Genomic DNA, 24,554 nt, shown 5'->3' on the forward strand with positions numbered 1-24,554 from the left:
TCAGGAAAGGCGCTTCCCTTCTGCTTTATTAATTTGGCCTCCTCCTGTTAGCCCCCCAACACCGCCCAGCCCTGCACATCCCAGGCTGCACACCAGTGCAGAGGGTGAGAGAAGCAAGAAAAGATCCCCGAGCCAGGTTTACGCTTCTACTTTGGGGAAGACAAAGGCTTCTTTCTGCAGATGGCTCAGGCCTAACTCAATTCAAAAAGGGAAATTCAGACAGAACTCAGTGCTAAATGCTGAGAGAGGCAAAAAGCAGGAAAGGCCAACGGTGCCAGCCCTCCTGAGGAGGCAGCTTCCAGTGCTGCGCACATCCCAGGGGCTGTGGGGTAGAAAGGATGGGGGGACAGAGTAGCCTGGGGACCACAATTCTGAGAGCTTTGTGGAAAGACTTATTCATCTGCACTGTATGCCAGGCTCTGTGGAAAGCCTGGGGGACGATGGAGGGGACTTCCAGGCTAAGGCAGTGACCAGGCAAAGGGAATGTGGTCATGCTCAGAGATGGTGTGCTAGAGAGAGGGACAGTGGGCCAAAAGTGGGGCTCTGGTCAGAGGTGATGGGAGGAGGAGGTAAATCTCAGAGGAATTTTAATGGAAGGAACTGGATGGGGAAAGCAACATGAAAAACAGGAGACTGAGTGTCACTGAGGACCACTGACATTGTGCCCAATGTCCAACTCAAGAGCCATTCAGCTTGGATTAACACAGAGCAACATGTGGAAGCTTCCTATACCAACTCCAGTCCTCAAACTTTTAAAATGAAAGTTTGCATGTTGAGGTTTTCACAGACCTTTCTGGAATCTATTTTTGTTTTCAGCTGAGAGCTCCTGTACAACCTGAGCACTATGTTCAGAGCCCAGGCTCTGGAATATGAACCAGGGTTTATTATTCATTATCTGTGTGGCCTTGCATGAGCTACTTAACTTCTCTGGGCCTTGGCTTCTTTATTTTTAAAATGAAGTTAATAAAAATAATACCTACTCTGTGAGGTTGTTGTGAGGATTAAATGAGATAACGCATGGAAAGTGCTCCAATCAGGTATATAACAACAGCTCACCAGGAGGTGGTTACTAAAAGTTATAGCAGTAGCACCAGTTTCAGACATTTACTCCTGACTATGTAGAAGGGACCTTCTGTCTCTGCCACCTGAAGATGGGTCCCAAGTCTGCTATTTTCCCAACACAGCTTGGTCTGTTTGGGTCCCAGAAGCTGGGATGCCTGGAGTCCCAGTCCTTCCTTGCTTTCATGGTCTGACTACGCTAAGGTGGAAGAAAAGACATGAGGGAGATCTAGAAGGTCTCCACTGCCCCTCTTAGGTACTCGACAGCCTGTTTAGGGGGCCTATCCTAAAGAGGGGCACCATGGTAGCCCTGCAATCAGCTGGCTGGTGGGGCTGGGCCTTGCATGGCTATGCCCTAGAGGTGCCCGAGTCCAGTGGCTTTACCTGGGCCACACTGCCTTCTGCCCTCTGCAGCACTTGCTCTGAAAGATCCTTCTGGAGAGCCACAAACGTGCGCAGGATCTGGCCCAGCCACTGCATAACCAGTTGGTTAAATTGTGGGAGCTCGGCCACCAGCAGGGAGTTGAGGGCCTGGTAGGTGTGCCGAGCCGCCTCTTCCTCATATGTCACGTTGCCCACCTCCAGCAGCTTCTCTTCCACCCGCTCAAAGTCCAGTAGCTTATCCAGACGTTTCTTGATCAAGTTCTGAGGGCCGACCAGGGCTTTGGCCAAGCTGCACAGTGGCCTCCACACCAGGCCTTCCAGCCGCTGCTTCTGTGGGGAGGGAAGAACTTGGGAGGTGGGTAGGGAGGCAGCTGGGGGCCGGAGCTGGGAGAAGGGGCTTTGGAGGCAGGTAGGCCTGGGTTCCAGTTCCCCCTTCACCAACTGCCTGTGGCCTGCAGCACGTTATCTCATCTCTCCAGGCCTCTGTCTGCAGGTCTGAAACATAGGGATGGCTGACAATGAGCTTGTGAGAGTGCCTGGCACAGAAGAGGCACTCACTTTATGTCCCTTCAGTATCATTACTGTGCAAAGATCTTGAAAAATAGTTTTTCAGAGGGTGACAGTCAAGAGCACAGTCTTTGGGACTCAGATTCCAGCACACTACTGACCATCTGTATAAAAACCCAAGAGGAGCTGGGGTTATGGCTCAGTGGTACAGCGCTTGCCTCACATGTGTGGGGCACTGGGTTTGATCTTCAGCACCACATAAATAAATAAAATAAAGGTATGTGTCCTTCTGCAACTAAAAATTTTAAAAAAATGTTCAAAAAGAATCCAAGAGATCACATCCTCTGAGGCTCAAGCTCTCATCTGCAGAATGGAACTATTAATAGTATCACCCTCAAAAGCATGTGCTGAGGAGTTCATGAGGTAAAGAATGTAAAGGAGCGCCCGGCAGAGAGTGAGGCTCAATAAACATTAGCGGGGGCTATTTTTATCAGCAAATGCACTAATAGTAATCCCTACCCTGCTGACCAGAGCACTTATGGATGTGGCAATTGTGTAAAGTGCCTGACTTCTAAATATTATCCTTGTAGGCTCTGCTACCTGCCTGGCAAAGAAAAGAGAAAAGTTCCACTTACAAACTCCAGGAAGGCCTGGCATTGAAGGTCTCTGGACAGGCTGCTGTACTGCTCCACAGGCCCTCCGGGGATGTCCAGATTGCATTCATGTGGCCGGAAGCGGAGGAAAGCCTGGACTCAGGGTCAACAGGACACATGCAGTCATGGCTCATCATGGTCATCTTCCCCCTGATCCCCTGCAGCCAAGCTCTGGAAGAGCAGCCCAGGCCCTCGGCACCCCGCCACCCCCATCACAGGCAGGCACACAGCCTGTTCTTGGGTGATTATGATTCTTCCTGAGACTGAGTCAACATCTTTCCCCCTCTGCCAGCACTTCTGAACTTCAAGCATTTGCAAACCACCTGTGATTTTTTTGCTATGTCTACATTCTGCATATTTCTATTAATACTTTTCCAACTATTCTTATTTAAATCAATGCATTAAAAAAATACCTTACGATGTTACCACAAAGGGAAAAACAGTAATAACTGCCATAGACACAGGAAAATAATTGCCATAAAAACAAAACAATGTTAATAAATTCTGCCTGGGTACTGATGCCTACTGAAGACCCCTGAACCTGTGACTTCTTGCACACATGTGAAAGATGGAACAGTGCAGTTGGGCACAGTGGTGCATACCTTAATCCGAGCAACTCTAGAGGCTAAGGCACGAGGATTGCAAGTTCAAGGCCAACCTTAGCAATTTAGAAAGGCCCTAAAGCAATTTCGCAAAAATCTCAAAATTTTTAAAAATGAAAAAGGGCTGGGGAATGTAACTCAGTGGTAAAGTGCCCCTAGGTTAAATCCCAAGTAACCCCTCTCGCACTCCCTCCCCCCAAAACAAGATGATCAGCACAGAGGCTTCTCCTTGACTCTGTTGGAGGGTAAAAGACAGAAGCCCTTTCTTACTGTGGGATTCAATGTCAACACTGCATCTGTTGTATAAGCTGTGTAAGTCCTGCATCTAAGCAAACACAGCTTTCAAATGTTCATTCTGCTGCCAAATACCCCTCTGGCTTCTCTCTGTCGAGGCCCAATACCTGCAGGTCCATTCCCCCTCTTTCTTGACCTGCCTCTGAGCACCTATCCCTTCTGCCTCACTGTGCCATAATAGGATCCTGGCTGCTCAGATCCTTGCACTGGGGACTCCAGATGAAGCATGAGCCAGCAGGGCCATCCGACCCCCATAAAGAGGAGTGTGGACCCAAACTTCCAGTAAGGCCACCCCAAAGCCCAAGTGGTCTGTGCCAATGAATGGGACTGAGGTAACACTGCCCAGGGGGCCATGCAGACAGAATGAGTCAGCACCAGTGACGGGGAAAAGAGGAATACTGCCCAAGAGAAGTGACAATCTGGGTGGCATACAAACTGGTGGCCCTGTGGGCTGAATTTGGTTTGAAAAGATGCATTTTCTAGGGCCCACAGAACATTTACAATTTTATTTAATTAGTTCTTACATTGACATGTCAGGATGTCCAGGGTATTCTTTCCTTAAAATCAGAAGATCTAGCCACACGGGGCCCACATTCCTATACATCAATTGTCAACCAGAGTCAGGTAGCAGCTCTTCCTTTAGATCATTCATTCATTCATTCAGCCTCCAAATTTCTTTGATTGAACCCAGGAGCACTTAACCACTGAGCCACATCCCCAGCCCTTTTTATTTTGAGACAGGGCCTCACTAAGTTGCCTAGGGCCTCACTAAGTTGCCTAGGGCCTCACTAAGTTGCTGAGGCTTGCTTTGAATTTGCAATCTTCCGGCCTTAGCCTCCCAAGTTGCTAGGATTAAGGCATGTGCTACCATACCCACCTCAGCCTCAAAATTTCAAACACTATATTTAAGTCTATTGAAAATATCTCATAGGCAGCCTGTTGGATGTCAGGCTCCTGCTGGGTCCTATTGCTTCCCTGCCTCACTGTGCTACAATAGGATCCTAGCTGCTCAGATCCATGCACTGGGGACTCCAGATGAAGCATGAGCCAGAAGGGCCACCTGACACCCACAAAGAGGAGTATGGACCCAGACTTCCAGTACGGCCACCCCAAATCCCATTATCCACTGAGCCCAAGTGGTCTGTGCAAATGGACCGGACAACATCTTTCCCCTTCTGCTAGCACTTCCGAACATCAAGCATTTGCAAACCACCCACCGCCAAAGAGACCTCAATAGTGGTACCTGCCTGTACTCTATCTGCACTGCAGTCTCTCTCCCCTGATCCAGGCGCTGGTCTCTCTGGGGGCCTTGGACCCCATTGAACTCTGACCTGCTTAGCAAGAGATGCGCCAGGGCTAGCTGGTCCTGGGCTGAGGTGTTTGCTTGCGCTGCTGACTTGGATCGGCCCACCCACATCTCCCTGTAGCTGCTGCTAGTCCAGACCCACCTGTTCTTAACCCTGCAGGGTCCTCACCTCCAGATTATCCAGGTAAGCGGCCACATTGCTCTTCAGCTCGGTCACACACAGGGACACCCATTGGAACCTCTCCTCTAGGTCATCAAATTCCTTGTCTTCTGTCTGAAAGTTACGCATGTGAAGGCTGAGAAAAGCCACATGGGGGCAGTGTACAACTGGCTCCCTTGTCCCATGTCCTCACTGGGAGCCATCTTTCCACAGACCCACCTACATATCAGGTTCCTGTAGCTCCAAAGCTGAGTGGGACAGTTAAAAGGCAGTGTAGCATAATAGTTTTGCATCCACATCATGGAATCAGACACAGAAGCATGAATTGGTTCCTAGCTTCCTAACTGTGTGACCATGGACAAGTGTTTTACCCTCTTGGAGCCTGTTTTCTCATTTGCAAAATGGGGACACTAAAAACACTTCACTGTGCAAATCAAATAATGTTCATTCAAATAGTTACTGGGAGCTACTTGTCAAGAACCAAAGCCTAGCTCTCCTATCTCTAACAAGGACCCTGACAACCAGGAGCCCTACGCTGGCTCTTCAGAATTGGGAATTTCATTTTCAGGCTCAACTGGTTCACTTCCGAAAGGAGCTTAAGCCTCCCGCCCACCACTGCACAGGGTCAGGTGCCTTGGTGGCTGTGGGGACTGTCCCTCCCCTGCCCATGCTCACCCTGGGCACCAGCCCTGCTTCTTGCTTCAGCAGCTGGCTCAGCCGGGTAGTCTTCTTGGAGAGGGTGTGCGTGTTGATGCGGGCCAGCCGCTCCCGGAGGCTCAGAGGCTCCACCCTGGTGTACTTGGAGGCTGTACCAACAGAGAAGAAGGTGGGCACCTTGGGTGACCCCGGCAGACCCAGGAGAGCAAGCATCCCTGATGTGCTGGCTGGGGATCACATTCACCAGGCCAGCAAATCATACAGGGAAAGCTGTGCTAGGGTCCTCAGTCCCTGCTGTGAGCTCTGGATGAAGAGCTGGGCTTTGCTGGACTTTGGCAAGTTACCACTCCTTCTGGCCTCGGTTTCCTCATCTGTAAGATGAGGCTGGCTGCCTCTTAGGATTGCTGGGAGGATCACATAAGACAGCAGGTACAGAGATGTCCTAAAGAAGAACCCAGCAAGAGGTGATTTGCCCGGACTCCCCTCTGCTGGTTTTAGGCAGGCCAGGTGGGAGCCACACGCCCACCTCTCCTTCCTGCTCCTTTGTGACCACTGCACCTGGAAGGAGAAGCAGGTGAGGAGGACATGCAAAGCTGTCAAATGCAATGCGGCATGGTGGCGAGGCTCCCAGGCCCAGGACTGAAACTTGACTCTGTGTCTTCTAGCTGTGACCAGAAGCAAAGGAGGTAAGTGCTCATCTTCCCCAACTGTGAAATGGGGCCGGCAGGGCCTACCTCAGTGGGGACCAAAGATGAGGAAGGGAAAATACTGCATGGTTAGCTCTTATGAAACAGCTGCTCACTCCCCTGATTTGATCTCCACACACTGTATATGCATATCGAATTAATGCACTGTACCCCATGCATATTTGTGAAATTAAAATAATAATGATTATAAAAGGAGGCATTAGCTAAATACGCAGTGTGCAGCTGAATTTCTCTATACCTGGGACATTGCTTCTTTTCTAAACCTTTCTATTGCAACAAGCTGAGAGGTAGAAATTCCTCCCACCACTGCCCCCCATTCTATTTAACTCCTTAATTCCTCAGTATTCACTTCTCCCCCACAGTGTAGCAGCCATGTGGTTTGGATGGGTTTGATCTCACTTTGGCTCAAGGAGTGGTTGCTGACGAATATAAACCAATCCATACAAACCCATCCTCCTGATAATAACAATGAGTTCAAAGAAGAGCACACACCCAGGCCTAAACCAATCAGTTCATAGCATTCTCCTAGCCATGGTGATTGGTTCATAGTGAGCCTGTGGCCCAACTGAGTCTTATCAGAATGATGCTCCAATTTAATTTTTAAGGCTAAGGGGAGAAAACCTCTGTTTTATCCCAGAGGGTAAGGTATGCAGATATGAGTCTTGGAACAATAATAGCACTTTCTACTTCCAGGGAAACCAGCCTAAAAATGAAGCTAAAACACAGTAAAGAGCAGAGGCAAGAGCATTAAAGGAAAATGGAGCTACTACCTTGATCAATCCCTACCTAAAGCCCATATTACTTCTGAGTTTATACAAGCTGTTGCATTCTCTTTATTGGTAAAGTCAGTTTGAGGTGAGTTGTTTTTCTTTTTGTTTCTGCAACCAGAAGCCTTCATCACTGATGTATCCCCTAGATGCTCCAAGTCCTTACCCACTTCCTTGCGCATCTTATACTCGTTGATGTTGGCATTCACATCCTGGAGGGCAGAGGCAGCCCTCTGTAGGACCAGGTAGGCACTGGCATCAGGGAGTGTATTCTCCAGGATTTTCTGTAGCAGCAATGGGTACCTGGTAATCCTCTGCAGAGGAATTACCAGTAAGAAACTGAGGCCTGAAGGTCCAGCTTGCGGCCTGAGGGAGAAGACTGGTATTAGGTAGGGAAAGCCCACCCTTTAGGGGGCTGAGGGGCCCAGCTGTAGGCCCAGCTCTGCCATTTAACTTGCTCTGTGATTTTGGGCGAGTTACTCTCCCCCACGGTCTTCAGTGTCCTCATGTGTGATTTGTGAGGTTTACGTGGGCAGTGACAGTCCCTTGCTTGCTCATCTGTACCGAATCCAATTGTCCATCCTCTGCCCTCAGTTTCCTCAGCCTCTCAGCAGCAGACGCGGCTGACATTCCCTTATCCTTGATATACATTCTTCTTTCAGCCTCAAAGACATTCTCAGTCTTGCTTCTCCTCATTCCACAGGCCACTTGGCCCCCTCTGCTGGCCTCTCTCTACTGTTGGAGTGTCCCGGGCCTCCTCACCTCCCACTTACTCTCTTAGTGACCTCCTCTGTTCCTATGGCCTTAAATATACCCCAAACCCATATCTCTGCCCTGTCCATGTGGCCAATTGCCTACTTGCCCTCTCTACTTGCACACGGCCCAAGCACAACTCTTTGTTGGGTACCTACATGATATTTCACTAAACAAAATGGTCTACTGCTTCTAAAAAAATGGTTTTGAAATCACAGGAACTTAATTTTTAATGTGCATTTAAGTATTCAGGAGCAAAAAGTCATAATATCTATAATAGACTTTAAATAATTTAGCATAAAAATAGATGGTAGGGTGGCACACCTGCAATCCCAGCAGCTCGGGAGGCTGACACAGGAGGATCACAAGTACAAAGCCAGCTTCAGAAATGGCGAGTTGCTAAGCAACTCAGTGTGAGACCCTGTCTCTACATAAAATACAAAATAGGGCTGGAAATGGGGCTCAGTGGTTGAGTGCCCCTGAGTTCAATCCCTGGTTACCCCACACACACAAAAAAAAAATGGGCTGGGATTATGGCTCACTGTAGAGCACTTGTCTCATGTGTGTGGGGCACTGGGTTCAATCCTTAGCACCATATAAATAAATAAAATAAAGGTATCATATATATCTACAACTTAAAATTAAGAAAAACAGATGAAGCAAGAAGCACAATGTTAGATTTTGCTCCGTTTAGGTGGTGGGCATGTGAATACCCATTACCTTGTCCTATTTTTCTATAGGTATCAATTTTTTTCTTTTTTAAAAAAATAAAACAAGGGGCTGGGGCTGTAGCTCAGTGGTAGAGTGCTTACCTAGCACGTGTGAGGCACTGGGTTCAATCCTCAGCACCACATAAATATAAAGAAAGAAAGGTATGTCTCTCTCTCTCTCTCTCTCTCTCTCTCTATATATATATATATATATATACACATATATATATTTAGTTGTAGATATATACCTATATATAAAGATTTTATATATATATATATATATATATATATATATATATACACACACACACACACATATGTATTAAAAAAAAAACAAAACGAGGGGCTGAGGTTGTGGCTCAGTGGTAGAATGCCTGTCTAGCATGTTTGAGGCACTGAGTTCGAGTCTCAGCACAAAATGTAAATAAATAAAATAAAGGTCCATCAACAACTTAAAAAATTAGAAAAAAAAACGAACACCTCATGGTGGCAAGGTCCATGCCACATACACTGCTAATGGCTGGATGGCATCTAGAATTTCATCAGGAGTCCAGGGCAGCTGGGGAGGGGCTCCGAAAGGCTTTCCTTGATCACAGCCAGTGGCCCGCTGGCCTGGCTTCCAAGAAACCCCCAGAGATCCAAACCTCAGATGTCCAGTGTGTCTCCTCCAAAAAGACTCACGAGTACTCCTCAGGACCATCCTCTGGCCCCTCTTTATTTTTTTTTTTTTTAAGAGAGAGAGAGAGAGAATTTTTTTTTTTTTTTTGTAGATGGACATAACACAATACCTTTTTTTTTTTTTTTTATGTGGTGTTGAGAATTGAACCCGGGTCCCGCCCGTGCTAGGGGAGTGCTCTACCACTAAGCCACAATCCCAGCCCCTGAACCCTCTTTGACGGAGCCCTCACCTCTTGTTTTTCTTAAGTGAAAGTCTCCAGACCAAATGTCCAGGAAAGAGCATCCATGAGGCTAAGAATCGACAGAGCAGGTGGGAGCCCCTTTGGGGTCTGCGGGGGTGGGGAGGCAGGGTGGGATCACCCATCGGGACATGCCTACACTGTCCATGTGCTCTCGCCAAGGGTGTCCTGGAGCTTGGCTGACTGTGGGCAGTGGAGGTGGAAACAGTTGGCAGATATTTGCAAAGCTCCATCCTCTGGGCTTGCTTTCCACGGGAAAGAGCCGATTGCCTCCTGGGGACAACTGTCACCTGACAAATCAGTGAGGGCTCCTTAAGAGATGATTCCATCCCTTTCCTTCATGATCACCATGGCGTTGCTACAGAATGCTGGCAGCCACTCACATTTACAGGCTCTCTAAGGTAACCTGGAGAGAATTTGTTTTATTATGCTTTGTTTTAATTTGGCTCCATGGGGATTGAAACCAGGGCCTCACATGTGCTAGGTAAGCACTGTACCACTGAACTACACCCCCAGCCCTTTTTAAAATTTTATTTTGAGACGGGTATCTAAGTTGCCTAGGCTGGCCTCAAAGTTGCAATCCTCTTGCCTCAGCCTCCCCCTCATCCCCAATGGCTGGGATTACAAGCATGCATCCCTAAGCCTAGTGAAGAAACTTCTATGTGGCCTTTCAGATAGGGGGGAAAAAAATCCTGAAAACTGATATGCAGAGCTGGGTGAATGTGATGAAAGAGGGCTTTTTATAGTCTCTCGTGGGTCATCCCTTGGGCAATTTGTGAAATGTACAAACCCTTTGCTCCATCAACCCCAGCCTAGAAATCCACCCCACAGAAATACTGGTTCAAGCAAACCAGGATAAAAGTAGAAGTTACCCAGCAACTCTAGGATTGCCAACAACTGGAAACAACACAAAATCCACCAACAGGAGAACGATGGAGTAAACCAGAATCTAGTCACTGTCCTGGGAGGAACTCTATGCAGGGATTAAAAAAAACATGGGAGAACTACCCATACTGTTATAAAAGATATTCATGGCTATGATTAAATGAAAAAGAAAGTTTAGAACAGCCTGTGTCGTAGGGGTACCTTAAAAATTCTGCCTGCCAATCTATCCATCTATTTGCAAATATACAGAAGAAAATTTGAATGGGCAACGTTCACTGCTGAAGGAAGAATGAGAAAATGGGAGACAAGGGAGAAGGGGCTTACAGTTTTTACTTTACATATCTGTGTATGGTCTCGTTTTTTCAATGAGTATTTCTGACCTTTATATTTGAAACAAACACAAGTTAACTGGTAAAGGAAAAAAAAAAAAAAAGCAGGTTTTTGGCTTACTCCAGACTGCTACCTCAGCCGCCATTCTGGAACTTGGGTGCTAGTGCTACACTAACCAATCCATCTCTGCAAGGAGACTCCAGGGTGGTCCTACTTAACAGGGAGCCTCCGCCGGCCACAGGGATGAATCTTTGGTCCCTTTGGTTTCTCAGGGGGAAATGCTGCCTTAAAAGACAGGACAGGGCTGGGGAGTGTAACCCCTGGGTCCCCGTCCCCACCCCCTAGCACCATGGGGTGGGGGGAGGATCAACAGAACACCCTGCTTTCTTACTCACCCAAATAAAGGGTAGAGGACAGCATGCATTTTGGAATCAAAAAGATTCAAAATTAGAAAAGATTCCTAATTAGAGGTACCATTTCTCCTGACAGACTGAGAAAGGACCGTTTTTGGCAGGTGAGGTGATTCTAGTTGGCCAAGCTCAGGGAAATATCCTGTGGTCATAAGCACAAGAAAGCCAAGACCATTGTTGGAAGAGGGAGGAGACCCAGAGCCAGGAAGAACTTCATTACTGACGCAGCCAGACGTTCCTACTGAGGGCAGTTTGTACTCTTACAGGCCGGGGGAGACCACCACTTACTGGGCAGGGTCACGTGCAAGAATATCCCCCTGGCTCATTTTCTCCGCCTCCCCAGGGGGTCCTATTTTCTGTGCTTCCATCATGTTCTTTCTTTCTTTCTCTTATCAAATGCAAGGAAGTCACAGTTGTTTGCCCAGCTAGTTGCTGCCGCTGGGCACGTACCCTCTCTGCTCCTTCATTTTCCTGGGCCCCTTGAACACAACTGCTTCAGACTTCTCTTTCCTTAAATCCAACCTTATTTATTTGAAGCAGACGCAGCATCTGATGGCTTCATTATATCTTTAAGTGTTGCCGTGCCTGAAGATTTACACACTGAAATAGGTATTATTTTATTAGGAATTATTTTCCTTGTATTTCTTCTCTGTATTATAGTTAAGTCATTATATTGTGCTTTTTTTTTTCATTTATGTATATAGGTAGGATTTTTCTTAATAAATGTATTTAATATTTCTTAAGAAAAAGGAGGCACTGGGACTGACAGAGTTAAGAACCACAGGGCAGTCTCAGAGAAAATACAACCCCCGCCTCACTAACATAACCAGAATAGCTAGTACTTATCGAGTGTCACTTGTGCGTCTGCGTCTGTGCTCCAGGAGGTACTGTTATCACTCCCACCTTCCCCATAAGGACACTAGGTTCTGACATATGAAATAGCTCTTCCGTGATAAGGGGGCCACCAGATCCACCACCAGACAGCCTAGTTCCAGGGCCTATGAGAAAAGCTGAGAGGGCAGAGGGTGAGACAAATAGCAGCCTTGGTGCCAACCGAGGTCTCCCCTACACGGCTTCTTGCATGTCTGAACTAGATGCCAACACATAACTCCTGGGAGGTGTTACATCCAAGTTTCTGGATTCCTGTGAAAAATCAGAGGCTCAGGCCCCAGGGGACTCACATTCCCACCTAACTATAGAGGCAGATGATTTAAAAAATTGGCTGCAACAGTTTCCCTCCCTGTTTTCCAAATTCTTTGAACTTGAATTTGAAGCCATTCTCACCAAGAAGGGGAAGGTGTTCCCTATCCTTTGAGTCTGGACTGGCCTTAGGACTTGATCTGAGTGACAAGACTCCACAGGCCTTGCCTGCCCCCCTAATCCGGAGAGCCTTGTAACCATCCCCTGAACAAGGCAGCCTGCAAGAAGAGAGCCCACGGGATGAGGGTAAGTCAGTTCCAATGTCCCAGATACAAGACAGAGCCCATCCAAGATCAGCAAGCTGACCCCAAGTAATTATAGTTTCATGGGGCTGCTCAGCCAGGACCAGAAGAACCATTGGCTCAGCCCAGTTATGTTGCTAATATACCTAATATTTAGTGTGAACTAAATAAACATCTGTTCTCAGCCACTGTGTTTGGGGTGGTTCATTATTCAGCAGAAGCTACCTGACAGCAGCAGTGCCCCAAGGCTGTGTGACAGCCAGCTCACACAAGGTGTGCCGTTCCCCGGCACCAGCCTCCACGGCTTTCCTGTCCCACAGCTGGAGCCTCACCTCCCTGACTTCTGAACCCTGCCTAACTCCTACAGAAATGTATTTAGTGATCCTTGCAAAAGTCTGCATCTATAAGACCCACGAGGGGAAAATGAGTGTGGTTTTTTGGAGGCAGGGAGGAGCTGGGATCTGGGTACTTGAGAAGGAGAATTTGGTGGAAAGAGGGAGACTGAGAAGAGGGAGCAAAGACAGAGGAGGAGAGGAGGTGGCTGGAGGTTCCCCCTGTGATAATCATATCTGGAAAGACCTGAATCTACACTCTCTTTCTCTTGGATGTAAAAGGGATGTATGAGTAAAATGAATTAATAATAATAACTCTATCCTTCCTATAGTACTCTGGTTTTCAGAAAATGACCTTCATCTGCCTCCATCTGGTGAGTTGTCCTGGGTGAGATATTACCTTTTCTGTGTTTTCTTTACTGGTCATTGAACCTAGGGCACTCTACCACTGAGCTAAATCCCAAATCCTTCTTTTTCTTTTTTTTTTAAATTAATTAATTTTTAAATTATTATTGTTTATTTATTTATTATACAAGGAATTAAACCCATCCCTAGGTTCACATTCCCAGTCCTTTTGTATTTTTTATTTTGGGACAGGGTCTCACTAAGTTGCTGAAGCTGACTTTGAACTCATGATCCTCTTGCCTCGGCTTCCCAAGCTGCTAGAATTACAGGTGTGTACCTCTCTCCTTTTTATTTATTTATTTAATTTATTTTCTTTTGAGACAGGGTTTTACTAAGTTGCCAAGGCTGGCGTTGAACTTGGCAATCCTCCTGCCTCAGCCCTCTGCGTAGCTGGGATTATAGGTATGCATGACAGCACCCAGTTATAATTCTTTTTTTATATATTTTTTTTAGTTGTTGATGAATCTTTATTTTATTTATTTATATGTAGAACTGAGAATTGAACCCAATGCCTCACACATGCTAGGCAAGTGCTTGCTATACCACTGAGCCACAACCCAGCCCTCTTTTTTTAATATAGAAAAGAAGCAGAAAATTTTTGCAGGAAAGGACAAATAGACTCTTAAGTAAACAAAAAAGATGACAAACCTATAGATGCAAAATAAAACCACACTGAGACACCACAACAGGCACTCTGACCTGTTGCTAAGGGGTATGTAAATTGACATTGCCTTTACAGAGAGAAATTTAAAGTGTATCAAAATTATCCATACATATTTCCTTTGAACTAGCAGTTACATTTCTGGAAACATACCTTACAAATATACTTACACCAAGTAAAATGACTTAGGTTTGGGGAATAAACACTGTAGCTCTCTCTGCAATATCAAAAGAATGGAAACAAACCAAGTGTCTATCCAGAGACCAGTTAAATACTGTGGCCCAGATACCTCGAGGAAGGGTGTCTGAAGGTCAAAGGGCCATGATGTTAAGGATTGAAATAGAAAGACCTCCAAGGGAGATATATGCATAATCGAGATTTTTTTAAAATGACACAAACTGGGCTGGGGGAGTTGATCAGTGGGCAAATAACCTGCCTAGTGCCTGCCTGGTTCAATCCCCAGTATCCCAAAAAAATTTTTAAAAAGATAAAACTTTCATTTAAAAATCAGGAAAATAAGTGTATATATTTGCAATTGCTTGTATGTACAAAAAGGAACTACACAAAGAGACATGAAATATTTAAAAGTGGTTACCTTAACTTTGGGGACAGGAACCGGGTAGATGAAGGGTCGGGGTTGGGAAGATTCTTTTGCTATATTAATATTTATGTTTTACAGTTTTTGACTCATATAACTAAGTTATTCATTCAAAATTTAAATTAAAAATACTTTCCCTGCATTTCTTTATCTGGAGTGTGTAAATATGGATGCCAGCTCTGGGCCATGAGGCAACTGGGAACAGTTCTGACACATTTTTAAGTGGGCTTCAGCCATCTATAAAAAGGGGGCCCAAAGTGATACACACCTGCTTCCCAACCCCACTGTTGACAACCCTTGGTTCCTGGTTCCCACCATGTCACTGCCCCTCTCTGAAGTAGCATGAGTGTTATTCACTAAGTGTTTCTGCTTTTTTGCCTCTGGATATGTGGCAGGATGGGGCTCCCCACCTCCTAGCAGGTGGATACAGCAGTGATTAGTCCTAGCAAATGAGCTGTGGAAGCAATGGGTGTTATTTCTGTACCAGAGCATTTAATACCAGTGACTGACTTCTAGAGCTCCTTCTTCCCTTGCCATAACTTCTGCCAATACCCCAGAGGGTGGCTGCTATGAGCATGCCTCCTGGAGTGAGGGTGATAAAGGAAAGAGCCCGAGATGGAACATAAAAAAGATATCAACCTTTGCCATTGAATCCACTGCAATTTGGGAGCCATTTATTTCAGCAGCATGGCCTGGCCTGTGCTGACTATAAAGGTACTGATATTAACACACTCCTGAAGCAGCATGAGCAACCCCAAGTAGGACTAAGATGGGAACTGTCCCGCTGAGCTCAAGGTCAGTGGGGCAAGAGCAAGGGTTCAATGCTACTCACACCACTGCCTCAATGGTGCTCTGGATCTTCTGCTGCAGCTCCGGCTCCTTCCGGTACGTCTCCAACAGCAGCAAGGCCTGGTCATAGCTGGCACAATAGACCTTATAGACTCGCTCAAACTCCTCTTGGAATTCCAAAAATAATTTACCTAACAATGAACAAGCAACAAGGGATTATCAAGGGCATGTCCTCTTGTTTAGAGGAAGGAGGCAGAAGGTGAGCTACCCAGTTCTGTGGTGAGACTTCCAGGCTTCACCAACATGTTGCTGTGGGCAAGTGACCTCCTATTTCTGTCTTTTTATCTGTTCCGTAATGTTGCTGAAGGACTGAGTGACACAATGGTGAAGTGCCCAAGCTGTAACCTCCTAGTACAGTTTGAGTATCCTTCATCTAAGATGCTTGGGACCAGAATCATGGGATCATAATGTATTTGCACATACATTATGAGATATCTAAGGGGTGGGACCCAAGACTAAACACAAAATTCATTTATGTATCATATAGACCTTGTATACACAGGCTAAAGGTAGTTTTATGCCATATTTTTAGTGTGCCTGTGTTTTGACCATGACTCATCATAGAAGGTCAGGTGTGGAATTTTCCACTTGTGGCATCATGTCAGCACTCAAAAACTTTTATATTTTGAAGAGTTTCAGGTTTTGGATTTTAAGATTAAGATCATTGTAATGTCATGTGTAGCTAATAAAAAAAAAAGATTAGGTATCATCAACCTATACAGAATAAACAGTAGCTACAATTGCTGCAATAATAGCAAAGATGCCCACATTTAGAACTGCCTTATGGCTTACAAAACACACTAGTGACCATCAGCTCATTTTATCTTTGTGATTAATTCTGTGCACCACATACAGTCAGGAACCCCCAAATGTACCAAGGAACACATGGTACAGTACAGGCAGCATAGAACAGGTAGTTGCAAACAAGTGAAGGCTTTAGCATTAGAAAGAACTAAGGCCACATCATGGGGCAGACTTTCCCCAATCATGTAACCTGGGGAAAGATTTGATTCCTCTGACCCTGCGTTTTCTCATCTATAGTATGGGCATAAAATTAGTACTCACTTCCAATTGTGTGTGTGTGTGTGTGTGTGTGTGTGTGTGTGACAGAAAGAGAAAGAGAGAGAGAAATAATACATGTAAAGCACCTGAAATAAATTTCACTCACCAAATATTGACCAACTGCTTATTTATTGACTATGTGCCAGGCACTCTGCTAAGCTCTGTGAACAAAACAAAGCCCCTGCCTCAGGGGTTTATAGCTTACTGGGGAAGACAGGCAATAAATACGGCGGTCCCTCCATATCCATAGGTTTTGTACGCATGGACTCAAACAACCGAAGATCAAAAATATTCAAAAAGAAAAATGTGTCTGTACTGAACACACCCAGGCTTTTCTTCTTGTCATTCCCCGCAAGCAATGAAGTACAACAGCTATCTATGATTGTGGTACCTGACAGGGTCCTGAAACCTGCCGCCTGTAGATACCAAGGGATGACTGTATACTACACACACCAGGTAGTGATGAGTGTCACAAATTAAAACAAAGTAAAATAAAGAGAGAGTGGTGGGGAATCTATTTGGGGAAAGACTCCATGAAGATACAAGCGAGCATCTATTAGAGACTGGAAGCAACCAGCCCTGGGAACTCAGGGCAAGCGCAGTTCTCTGGTGTAGGACGAACAAAGACAGAGCCCAAAGGCAGGGGAGTCTCTGCATGAGGGGGCTCAGCTGGAGCAGAGCGAACAAGGACATAAGGAGGAAATGAACACGAGACTAAAGCCCCATCATGGAGGGCCCCGATGGAGTGAGGCACAGTAAGTTATGCTAATCTTACTTGCCATCTTAAGGTGTCCAGATTGCATTCTACAAAGGTGGCAGGAAGCAAATGGAGGGTTTTGAGCAGGGGTGATGTGAACTGATTTCGGCTCAATTTCGGGAACATGTACACTAAAGCTGCAAAGCATAGGGAAGATTAGCACAGCCCCTGTAGAAGAGTGAAGTGCAATTCATGAGGTGTTTCATGTTTTAAAATAAAAAAAACTAATGAGATTGGTGGCTTATAGTGGGCGGAAGGAACAAGGCATGAAGAATGAGGGAATGGGGGTGGCCCAGTAGGGAGGAGAGAGGGGGAGCCATGCTTCATTAAAATGACTTTTGTGTATAACTCTGACTCTTGGGACTGTGGTTATTTTTTCTGTAAGCCTAAAAGTGCTCTAAAAGGTCGGGGGGTCTGAAGGTGTAGTTCAGTAGTAGAGCACCCTTGGGTTCAAATTCCAGTACCAAAAACAAAACAAAACAAACCTGAATTGCTTTTGGTGGCCCAGCAGTGAGAAAGTGGTAAGAATGAAGACAAATGTGTTAACCACAACAGGGAGGTGGGAACCAGGGCCACAGGCAGGACAGGTGACCTTTCTGCCTGCCAAAGTCATAGACTGGGTCTCTATCCAAGTCTCCTTTGGGACCATCAGATGGTTCTCAGTAAATTTCCACACATGACATCACCACCCCAGGACCTTCACTAGTGCAATCCAGCAAATCCTCAGGGATAACTCCTGGGAGAAGGCCCAGGGTCAGGAAGAAGATGACCAGGAAAGGAGACCCCCAAAGCTTGTATCTGGGGAGAATCTGTGGGGTAGAAGGAGGTCAGCCAGCTGCAGAGCAACTCCACTGAGAGCCAGTGTGGACCTGGCCACGAAACCTAGAGCAATTTCTCCATTCTCTCAACATAGGGATGTTCTCAGGAATGTGAACATGTTAAAGACACTGTCACACCACTGTGGACAGGGACAGGGGAGTTTCAGTAACTGAAGAGCAAAGGAAGGGAAATTCCCAGAGAGTGGAGAGAAAAGCAGGATGTCCAGGACACCAAAGTAAAGGCTTTTCCCTCCCCTTCTTGTCCTGACTCATTTAGGAGAAAAAGAAGTCTGTTAAAAGACTGTTGTGGGGCTGAAGATGTAGCTTAGTGGTAGAGTTCCTGCCTAGCATGTGTGAGGCCCTGGGTTCCATCCCCATTACCAAAAAAGTCTTGCCTGAGGTCCAAAAATCTTTAAAAATGCTGTTGCTACCCCATAGGAAAAGGGCTTTCCTTGCATAGCACAGCCTGGGAAGAGAAGTTTAGCAAGCAGGAGCCAGAGTAGCCTGATCTGGCACATGGCTGCACCTTTAAGAGGTGATTAGGTCACGGGGACCAGATATGATTTGAGGGCCCTACTGCCTCTGACATGTTGTGTTTCAGGGATCCCCAAACCAGACTCCCAATGAGACACACTTCCATAGAATTCTAAAGCCCGTTCCCCATATTCTGCAATGACCACGTGCTAAGGACAGTTCCACAGGAAGTGAAGGCCAATAACTCCCTAGGTTTTCTACTTACCAATTAGGTACACTTGCTCCTCTTCCTTGGAGGCCGTCTCCTGCAGACCATGAAGAAATCTGCTGCTAACTTGGATGATTTCATCCATGTTTGAGAACAGGACATCCAGATCTCCCTGTGGCAGCTGAAAAAACAAAAACAAAGAAGCCCGAGGAGGTCGCTGGGAGTCTGGTAGAGAGACTACCTGTGACTTTGCAGAGTAGCCCCAACCTCTCACACCATCAGTGTCCCACCACCCTCAGGAAGACTGCCTGACCCAGTGGAATGTTTGCAAGGATTTGAAATTTACAAATTATGTTTTTTCACTACTCTGCAAGGAGAAACGAAGACATGGAGTACTCAGCATGCAAAAGAGGCTGAACGAGGGCTTCATTCCTAGGTCTGCTGCCAACTGTTACTTTTTTTCTCCCTGTTTCTCCATCTGTCATCTGACAATGTGAAGTTAGATTTCTTGCCAGCTCTGACATACTTGGCATCTACTATCATTACCTGGAGATGTACTCCAAACTCCAGTCCCTATTAACCAGACTACACTACTGTTAAAAAGGGTGCAGGACATCTATATGTACACACCAGTCCCTCTACCAGACTTCCAGCACCAAAATGTGAGCTGGATGCACATCAAGAGGGAACTGTGGTACAACGTCTATAATATGCTCTTATTTTTGCTAAAATGAAAAACAACATATATGTTTGTTTTAGTGCCTATTATTCTGAAGGGTAAAATAATAGAGGTCTTTTATCTTCTACATTATCTATTTTGTTATTCATAATCATTCAAGAATCACTAATCAAGCCAAGTGTGGTGGTGCACACCTGTAATCCCTGTGACTTGAGGCTGAGGCAGGAGAACTACAAGTTCGAGGCCAGCCTCAGCAAGTTAGTAAAATAAAATAAAGAAAGAAATTTGTCTCAAAATTAAAAAATTAAAATAAAAAGGGCTAGGGATATAGCTCACTGGTAGAGCACCCCTAGGTTCAATCCCCAGTACTCAAAAAAAAAAAAAAGTCACTAATTGAATGTCCATGATTTATGTACCCAGACTGGGATATACTGAATTAAACAAAGCCTTTGCTGTTCTGGAGCTTGCATACTTGAAATTCTATAGCAAGATCCTATATTGCTTTTAAAATTGGGGGGAAAAAAAGATGCAAAAAGCGAACACTATAATAGAAACCCACGAGAGTGCTGATTTCTCCAAGTCATCACCCTGTGAAATGAGACAATTAGAATGTAGGTCAGTTTAAGCAATTTGTTCTAAATTGAAAAAGGGCTTGTCCATTAGCTCAATTAATTCTGAGGGGCTTATTCCTCTCCCCATTAGCCCGTGAATAAATACACTGCGACTCGAAGCTATCCAAGGCCTTGCTGGAGGTTGGAGAGCCAGTAAATGGTAGTCCTAGGGCTTACAGAACACTCAGACTTAATACTCACATGCTTCCTTTCCATCAGGCCTGCCCCAGGACAGATGTGAGGTCTCAGAAGCAGACTCACAGTTACCCCTATAAGGATGGCCTATGGGTGGCCCCAACCAAGTACCTGCTGGAGGCGGCCCCTGATGTTGGAGGCACAGAGTTGAAGCATGTGCAAATAGGAGACCTCAGTGTCCAGGAGCTCCCTGACAGCCAGTCTCTGATGGAGCAACCGTCTGTCCTCAGAGCTGCGACCTTCCTCGTCTGGACTCCCTGGTCTGGAGGTGGACTCATGATCACTCATGTCCTCAGGTTCTGGGAAAAACAAAACCATCCTGATTTATTTCCAGGGAGCACTACTGGAAAATGTTGTCCCTAATTTGAAGACAACTATTCATCAAGAGATCTAAAAACATCTCGCATAACAGAGTCAAGATGAAGTGTTGATTAGCCTTTAGGGGCAGTATCTGGACTCTATAAAAAGGCAGACAACAGCTCAGATCAACTGCTGACATTTTAAATTCATTTCCCAGGACTCAGACAATGTGCTTTCCTGGCTCTTCTATTTTCACCCCAGCTTTTGACCCAGATTTCTTCATCTGGTTCAGCTCAGTGCCTCTTATCCTCTCTCTCTCCTGATGGTTCCCCCCACCTTGTTATGCCATCAGGACATACAACCTATCACCTGGACTACTTCCCCAGACTCTAGGATCATCCTTCCAAATCCACACCTCTCTCCTGCTGCCAACCATATGCATTCATTCTGAACACGTTTCCAGTTTAAACTCTCTGAAACAAAGCCGTTATCACAACGCTCCCTGTTGTAAGGCTTTTAATAGCTCCCTGCTGCTCAGTGGTCCATTCAGCCTCATTTCCCCTCCAGCAGAAACGAGTGCATTACTTTACTCCATACTTGCCTAGTCCTGCCCTGCTTTTGTGCTTCTATACCCCTGTGTCTCTATTCTCCAACATACATTTTCTCTTGGGCCATTCCTGGTCCTCCCCCTTTTCACTCCACCCTCTGTACTTTTCTGAAACTCCCACTGCCCCTTTATCTCTAAATTTAAAAATATACAGGAAATAATGTGGACAAGATGACCTGGAAAAAAAAAACCTTCCTACTTCCAAACGCTTAGGAATGCCAGATCAGCTATAATAAACTTTAATTTAACTGCATGACAGAGCTTGCAAGAGAGTTAAGGAAATCACAAGGCTCAAAGCCCAGGGAACTGACCTGAGCAGGGAGTAGCTCAGCTGATGCAGCTGTGGTCCTCACAGGGAAGACAGCATGGTCAGTACCAGCAAACTGGGGACTTAACAAGCTCCTTCAACCATCTGGGACCCCCCAGGACTTCAGTAAAATGATAGGTGAGAAAAAAAGAAAGAAAGAAAGTCCACCCACATTTACAGAAAATGTCAAAAATACTTCTCCATCTTGGTTTGGGTCCTAGGTGAACTGGCCTTCTAGATTTCTACAATGACTTGGAGGCAAAATCAAGGAAAATAAAAGGGCTAAGGGGACAGACAACATTTTGGCCCTCTGCCTCCTAGGTCAGCTGGGACACAGGGAATGACACAATCCCTCTAAAGGGCCCTGCAATTCCAGTGAGACACTCAACCTCCTGATCAGAGGGATCAAAAAGACCCAGAAAGTAGGAGTTACCAGTGCATGTTCTACAAGAAGGAGGGTCACTGAGCAGGAGAATGTCCCCCAACACTTCCAACAGAAGCTATGTGGTCCTCAAGACCTGAACCCATCCCCACAGATGGCACAATGGGTAGAGGAAAAACCAAAGAGGATAAAAAGCTCCCCTCAAGTCCCTAAGAGTAACTCATTGACCTTGAAAGGAAAAAAGTTAATTTGGGGCCAACAGGAGGCTGCCTAATTGGGGTCTTAAAATACCCAGGGGGAAGGCATAACCAGAGGCAACTGTGTCATAACAGAGGTAAAGAAAAAACACAATCATGGAGCTATTTAAAAGAAAAAGACCTCCACACGTACATAATTTATGAAATTAGACATCTTCTGACTTTGGCTCCCTCTTGTATTCTGCTTCAAAGTTTACTTTTCAGCTTAAGCATCTGGCCTTTTTCACTTATGAAAGTTGGCCATTGTTTAAAGACCCTTGTTCATTTTCTTATGCACCAGTTTACCACCAGCCAGAAAACTTAGGAAACCCTACGGCTGATGCCCTAATTCCCTCCAGACTGAATGAAAAAAGTTAAGAGGGGAATTTTATGGGCTGGGGATATAGCTCAGTGGTAGAGGGCTTGTCAGGTATGTGTGAAACCCTGGGCTCAATCCCCAATACTGCCAAAAATAAAAAAGAGGTGAATTACAACAGAGACTTTATCAAAAACAGTGACTCTCTTCCTAGGCCAGCAGATGCCCCATAGGTAATATGTAAAAGTCTAGCATCTCTGCCTTCATTCTGTATCTGTTTCCTTTATTACCTTAAACTTTGTGACCTGTCCAGCTCTACAGGGAGACATGTCAACCATTTAAGGATTGTTTATCCAAAACTGCTAACCCAAGGTTTATTAGCCCTAAATTGATCTAACCTGTTTTGTCCCCCTTCAAGACTAGGACAAGATTTGCAGGGACATTCCTTTTTTTAAAATATTTTCTTTAGTTGTTGATAGACTTTTATTTTATTCATTTATTTATATATGGTGCTGAAAATCGAACCCAGTGCCTCACACATGTCAGGGAAGTGCTCTACCACTAATCCACAACCCCAGCCCTTGTAGGGACATTTGACTGTCAGCTTTTACAGATTCCTGGCTCACACCCCTGGAGTTGCACCTAGAAGTCTTCAGTTGTCCTCCACCACCTTCAAGGAACACTGCGAGGTACATCGCCCACAATGAGACTGTCCCCCAAGCAGGGGCCATCATCTCCTGGGAACTGTATTACCCCCCTTTCAGAATCACAGGTCTGAGAGATAAACCTCCTGAGCAGCAAGTGGAAATTGCCCCCTCAAGAGATAAGAACTTCTCCAGAGCCACCTGGCAGAACCAGAACTCAAATAATGATCAACCAGACCAGTTTGAGGAAGATTGCTTAATTAGGCACACTTCTCATCCCTTGCCCCAATTCTTCCTCCAACTAAACCTAAAGCTCATGGTAGAACTGAGCTATTTGATCTCACTTATCCTTCCCAATATGGCCACATTGATTAAATCTATTTTTCGGCTTTTCACCATTACCTTTCTGTTTGGTTTTGGGGGTAAATGGATGGATCTGGTTTGTTGGAACCCATGGAATCAGGTCTCTGACCTAGGACACTGGAAACAGCTATAGGAGAAATAACATATCTCCAGGAGGACACATCTTAACCTAAGCTACAGATAACCATGTCCTTCAGATGAGTTTGGATTCCAAAATTACAAGAAGACCATTTCTTGTAATAAGTGAGCACAAAGCAATGAGGAGCAAGATTAGACCCCAAATTATCAGGTAGAAATGATAATACAAAGGGAAATGAAAGGCATTACAAAAAATGAAAACCTATATGATTTTTTAAAGCAACTTACAGAAATTGAAAATTTAGTCTTTGAAGTTAAAAAAACTGATTAAACAGATTAAGAAGACACTAAGGAAAAACAAAGACTAAAAGGGCAGATAGATCTGGAGAAATTTTCCAGATTGCTAAACAGAGAGAAAAATATGGAAAATACTAGAGAAAAATATAAGGGATATGGATGCTCAAATTAAAAAAAAATCCACATAACAAATGCAAGTCCTGGTAGACAAGAATACTAAAAAAGGTACTAAGAGCCATGGGGCACAACTGTAATTCCAGTGACTAAGGAGGTTGAGACAAGAGGACCACAAGTCCAAGGCTAGCCTCCACTACTTAGTGAGATCATGTCTCAAAAAAAGGGAAGGGGGGTGCTGGGGATATAGCTTAGTGGTAGAGTGCCCCTGGGTTCAATCCCCAGTACATGAGAAAAAAGTAGAGTAAAGAGAGGCAATATTTGAAAAGTTAAGACTGGAAACTATCCAGAATTTATAAAAGATTTGAATACTTAGATCTAGGAAGTACAAGTTCCAAGAAGGATAAGTTTTTTTTTTTTTGTTTTGTTTTGTTTTTGTTTTTTGTTTTTTCCACATCTAAACATGTTGTGGAGAAGTTGCAGGATTCTGAAGGCCTAGAGAATCTGTTCTTGGAAAACTACTTGAGAATTTGTCCCACAAAAACAAAGAAATAAGAAAGAGGAAGATTCAGGATATGGTAACTAAACACTGGAGAGGGAAGGACCAAAGGAATCCTCAGAATAGGTGAGGAAAAATCCTAGGCTTTGGTAGTTGGCTCCAGGCAGAGGGCACAATCTGGATAGAGAACTGCAGAAGGTTCTAGAATGTCTTATAGGC

General features: G+C 45.3%; 1 protein-coding gene across 2 annotated transcripts in view; it reads right to left on the minus strand.

Annotated features, from left to right (window-relative positions):
• Arhgef37 (Rho guanine nucleotide exchange factor 37) overlaps window positions 1-24,554 on the minus strand; it is a 51,318-nt gene that overhangs the window by 11,792 nt on the left and 14,972 nt on the right. For both annotated transcript variants that reach the window (XM_046460326.2, XM_046460325.2), the window contains exons 2-9: window positions 20,304-20,491; window positions 18,765-18,888; window positions 15,372-15,519; window positions 7,263-7,462; window positions 5,641-5,771; window positions 4,975-5,079; window positions 2,586-2,696; window positions 1,444-1,773 (exon numbers count right to left, since the gene is read on the minus strand). In XM_046460326.2, coding sequence (XP_046316282.1) covers window positions 1,444-1,773; window positions 2,586-2,696; window positions 4,975-5,079; window positions 5,641-5,771; window positions 7,263-7,462; window positions 15,372-15,519; window positions 18,765-18,888; window positions 20,304-20,480 — 1,326 coding nt within the window. In that variant the 5' untranslated portion in view covers window positions 20,481-20,491. The remainder of the gene's footprint in view (window positions 1-1,443; window positions 1,774-2,585; window positions 2,697-4,974; window positions 5,080-5,640; window positions 5,772-7,262; window positions 7,463-15,371; window positions 15,520-18,764; window positions 18,889-20,303; window positions 20,492-24,554) is intronic.

The sequence above is a fragment of the Marmota monax genome, unplaced genomic scaffold (genome assembly GCF_021218885.2).
Source record: "Marmota monax isolate L192 unplaced genomic scaffold, Marmota_monax_Labrador192_F-V1.1 WCK01_AAM20220418_F8-fsc00006, whole genome shotgun sequence".
NCBI lineage: Eukaryota > Metazoa > Chordata > Mammalia > Rodentia > Sciuridae > Marmota > Marmota monax.